Below are 2,429 nucleotides of genomic sequence, written 5' to 3'. Positions count from 1 at the left end.
GATCCTGCGGAGATGCACACAAAAATGTTTATACGTCACCATCGAGAACCCTGGAACCCCTGTGGCAATTCTCGCTGGCCACTCCAGGTTAAACCACTACCAAGGGCGTAGCACTGGAGTAGTATACATCGCTATGATCTAAGCGCTCAGAGGCTTCGCTTCTCTCCCACCTCATAAACACCACCTGAGGAAGCTAGTGTTATCTCCTAACACTGTCTGCAATGTCTGTGAGGAGTGTGATAATGAAATCTCGATAAATATTTTGGGAAAATGTCCGGCGCACATGCAAAGTAGCGAGAATACATAATATCAGATGCAACAGTAGGAAACATCCTAAAATTACATTCAACACAGTTATAGGATAGGTTCGACGGAGCACACTAATTATTTAAAGAGTGCAACTCCACTCGATACCATCATTATCATTATTATCACAGGCAGCACAGGCAGGAAACGAATACTCTCCAGAGTTCTACCTTACCTACGCTTCCTTCCTAGCGCTTAAATCATCACCCAAGTCGACAGAGCCATAAATTGGAGACCCTCAATACAATTGCCGAAGAGCGTTCGCACAAACCAAAAACCCGAAGCCGAAGGTTGTAACCAATAACTTCGAATTTTTTCGAGGTGTGGACAAAAAAGTGCTAACCACTATCTGAACTATAATCTAAAATAATTCCCACTAATTAAACTAATGAGCGAATCTAAAATCCTTTTAAATCTACAAAAACCTTTTGAAATTTTTTCTGGGATTTCAACCCCAACTTACAGACATAAACGTGGCCAAAGTTATCGGTATCTGTTTTCCTGCCAATATAATTTTCTCCTTCTGCGTCATTTGCATGAATATTATAAGATGTTTTCGGAATCTTGGTGATAAGTCCATCCAGTTTGACGAGTAGAGCATAAAAACTATCTGATCAGTTTTTTCCGTAAATTTATCCGCATAATAGCACGATGGGAAGATTTCGACTACCTCAGCTACCATGAATATAGCAGCGGCTGCAGTTTCCGTCGCTGTGCGGGAAAACTGAAGGTAAGACAATCCGGATGTGGAGAATACGAAAATAGATGCAACGAATTGAAAAAAGATTGTGTAGGAAATGCTGTTTTGGATGATCTCAAAAATCCTGTGAATATCAAAGGTGAAATAGTATGAGCCCTGCAAACTCCATTGGATAACATTTTCTCACCCCATGATAATGCGATGGTCCTCCAAACACTGCAGGAACTCCTGGAAACTTTCTGCTTCAGTTTTCCCGGGATCATAGTGAATACTTGCAAACCGTTCCAATATTATCTGTAGGTGAACGGTCAGTAAGCACAGGTACACAGCTCCTGTTAAATCATTTGCCACTTGTTGCAACCCGAGTTGCACCTGAAAGGCAGTCTGTACGGTCAGTGTGGTCCAGTATCGAAAGGAATGGTTCCTCCACTCATAAGGAAACCAGGACTCATAGCCTAGTTTCGTGCCATGCGAAGCCACTGCAGCGGCGGCATAGGTCCAATCCACCATGGTATAGATAGCAATAAGACTCGCTGCAAGTAGCCTGCAAAGGCTGATTACCTTCTCCAATTGTTTCTTCTGCACGTCCGTCATAGGTTTGTTATCCAGACGTCTCAGTTGCTTATTGATTTCGATAAGGCTGGGCCTAAGCCTCAGAATTACAAGGAACTTCATTGAGCAGGCTGTCATGCAAATGTTCATAGGAAGATTGTCCAGAAGCTGCTTCAGATTCTTCACGAAGAACAACTCAATGATGAAGGTAGCGTTGTAGATAATGTTGATGCTAACATAATTCAGAAAAGCGTGAATTTTATTCGGCAGAGGATATTCCTCCGTTATCAGCAAGCCTTGAAACTTCATCGTTAAATAAATGTTTCCAAGTGCTCGAATAGAATCCACTTTTTTTTCCGAAAGTTTTTCCGTCGCAAGGGACATTTTCAATAGTTGTTGGGAACTTTTCTAAGTATTTTCTGATAATTTTATCCTTAGGGCTCTTTAATGGGAAGCAATTCAGCCTGTTCACAGTTAAATACTCAACTAAACTTTAATTGGTGTGATAGAGCCTTTTTATATAGTAGGGTCGACCCTGTCCCCTCAATCGGAATTCTCAGATTACCGAACCTATGACGTCCAACCTTTGAGTTGTTAGCCAGACGGGCCATAATCAATATAGTACAAATAGAATCGGGGCTGAAATACTCTAGTGTTGGTGTTTCACCATCAATTTGTGATAGCTGATGACAAGAAAAGGCTCCTCGCTCTATCGTACACCGAGGAATAGCACAATATGTTATGTTAGCAAGGATATAGCTTTATACGTATCTAAATGCCGGATTCACCTTGGAAAACACTTTCCAACAGGATCTAGGAGCGGTCTACGAGACAAATTCCCGAAAACATAACTCGCAACTTATCTACGAAT

The 2,429-nt window shown here is 41.6% G+C and overlaps 1 protein-coding gene across 1 annotated transcript; it reads right to left on the bottom strand.

The window, feature by feature from the left end:
• Nucleotides 1-732: 732 nt before the first annotated feature.
• On the bottom strand, nucleotides 733-2,032 carry LOC119655924 (odorant receptor 33b-like). The gene is made up of 2 exons (XM_038062093.1): nucleotides 1,194-2,032; nucleotides 733-1,130 (listed from the first exon to the last, which is right to left on the bottom strand). The coding sequence occupies exons 1-2, from the start codon at nucleotides 1,940-1,942 to the stop codon at nucleotides 755-757; spliced, it is 1,125 nt and encodes a 374-aa protein (XP_037918021.1). The 5' UTR covers nucleotides 1,943-2,032; the 3' UTR covers nucleotides 733-754.
• Between the last annotated feature and the right edge of the window lie 397 nt (nucleotides 2,033-2,429).

The sequence above is a fragment of the Hermetia illucens genome, chromosome 4 (assembly GCF_905115235.1).
Source record: "Hermetia illucens chromosome 4, iHerIll2.2.curated.20191125, whole genome shotgun sequence".
In the NCBI taxonomy this organism is placed as follows: domain Eukaryota; kingdom Metazoa; phylum Arthropoda; class Insecta; order Diptera; family Stratiomyidae; genus Hermetia; species Hermetia illucens.
Note: the sequence above shows the minus strand (reverse complement) of the source record. Positions and strands in the feature narration are given on the sequence as shown.